Genomic DNA, 1,666 nt, shown 5'->3' with positions numbered 1-1,666 from the left:
TACCAAAAACAAAAAACCAAAAAAAGTATTATTATTATTTTTGTTATATTTTTATGTTTTTTCTAAGAATGAAATGAACTTAAAAAAAGAAATGATGAAAACATTTATTGAAGAATGGAAGATGAACATTAAAAAATACCAACCAATTAAACGAAAACCAAATGAATTTACTGTTTGTAAATAATGATTTAATACAATGGCATTATTTAAATATTTTAGATTATATCTCCAACTGTTAAGAAAGAATTTCCAGAAAAAGACTTATTTTTATTAAAATATTTAAATAAAGAAAGTTTAACAAAAGAAGATATTAATATACTTTGTTCATTTTATGGATTTAATATACTTTCAGTTTGTTTATTTTATTCTTTTAATATTCAATATTTATTAAATAGAAAAAAGGATTAACATTTATTTATTTAATAAATTATACACCTTTTTCACCAAATAATAATATTAAACAAATTCTTCTTTCAAATACGATTCAAACAAATCAAGATGTATTAAATATTATTATTAATTTAAGTGAATATATTGAACAAGATATTAAAGTATTTACACTATTCCAAAGATGGATATTTGATGTATTTAATGAAAAAAGAATACTTTCAGGAGAAATACTTCATCAATTATTAATGATTTATTATAGTAAATATCCATTATTTAATAATTTTGAACAATTTCTTCAAATAAAAGGATTTAAAATGAATAAAGATCAATGGGTATGTTTATGTAATGCAGCTTCTTATATATTAGAATTTCATGAATATTATGAAACAAATACTTATTGTTTGTTGTATTTATTCTCACATTCATTTCATTTTATTTATTTCTTTTAGGGCCATTATTATTTGATGAATTTATAAACCAAATGAATCAATCTAAAATGACAAATTAAATAGTAGAATTTATTCCTTCTGAATTTTCTAAAGAAGAATGTTGATAAACAACAGTTTGTTCTTCAAGTTGTTGACAGTCTTGATTTCTTTTAAATTTTCTATTAGAATAGAAATAAAATCCAATTAAAATAAATGTAACAATTAATAATAATAGAAGTGCAATACTATATAATAACGTTATAAATACTATTTCATTAAAATAACTATATTCCATTATATTAATTTTCATACGTTCTTCTTTTGTTTTATTACTTTGTTCAGTTCCTATTCTCACATATCCATATCCTTTCTTAGTATTAATAATTATTCCTTTAATAATTCCTTTTTCTGAATATTTTTGTTCATAACAAATATGAGTGTCTCCTCTTTCTTCAAAAACATGAATAAATGATGATTCTGAATAACTTATACTAATTTTAATATTGTTATATTTCGTACTAATATTTAAATATCTTCCTATTCCCTCTGTTTTAGTACAATAATCACTTGACTTTTCATTTAATAGTAATTCAATCGATTTGTCTTCATTCACTTCAATTTGTGTCCAATTGATATCATCCCAATCTGCATTTATATTTTTTACAATAATTAAAAGAATTAATAGAATCATTTCCTTTTAAAGTTTTTATTTTTTTAGTTCATTTTTGTATTATTTATCTTCTTCATTGCTTTTCATTTTATTATTTCTTGTTTTTAATTCTCATCTTTTCCAATACAGGATATACATCAAATTTTAATGCCATTGTTATGGAGTAATGCCTTGACGT

General features: G+C 20.5%; 1 protein-coding gene across 1 annotated transcript; it reads right to left on the bottom strand.

The window, feature by feature from the left end:
- Nucleotides 1–894: 894 nt before the first annotated feature.
- On the bottom strand, nt 895–1,509 carry ENU1_112290 (hypothetical protein; the record flags this gene model as incomplete). The annotated part of the gene is made up of 1 exon (XM_008859583.1): nt 895–1,509. The coding sequence occupies one exon, from the start codon at nt 1,507–1,509 to the stop codon at nt 895–897; it is 615 nt and encodes a 204-aa protein (XP_008857805.1).
- Nucleotides 1,510–1,666: the final 157 nt, after the last annotated feature.

This window comes from Entamoeba nuttalli (assembly GCF_000257125.1).
Source record: "Entamoeba nuttalli P19 unplaced genomic scaffold asmbl_4759, whole genome shotgun sequence".
Classification (NCBI taxonomy): Eukaryota; Evosea; order Mastigamoebida; family Endamoebidae; genus Entamoeba; species Entamoeba nuttalli.
This window is presented reverse-complemented; position numbering and strand designations above follow the sequence as displayed.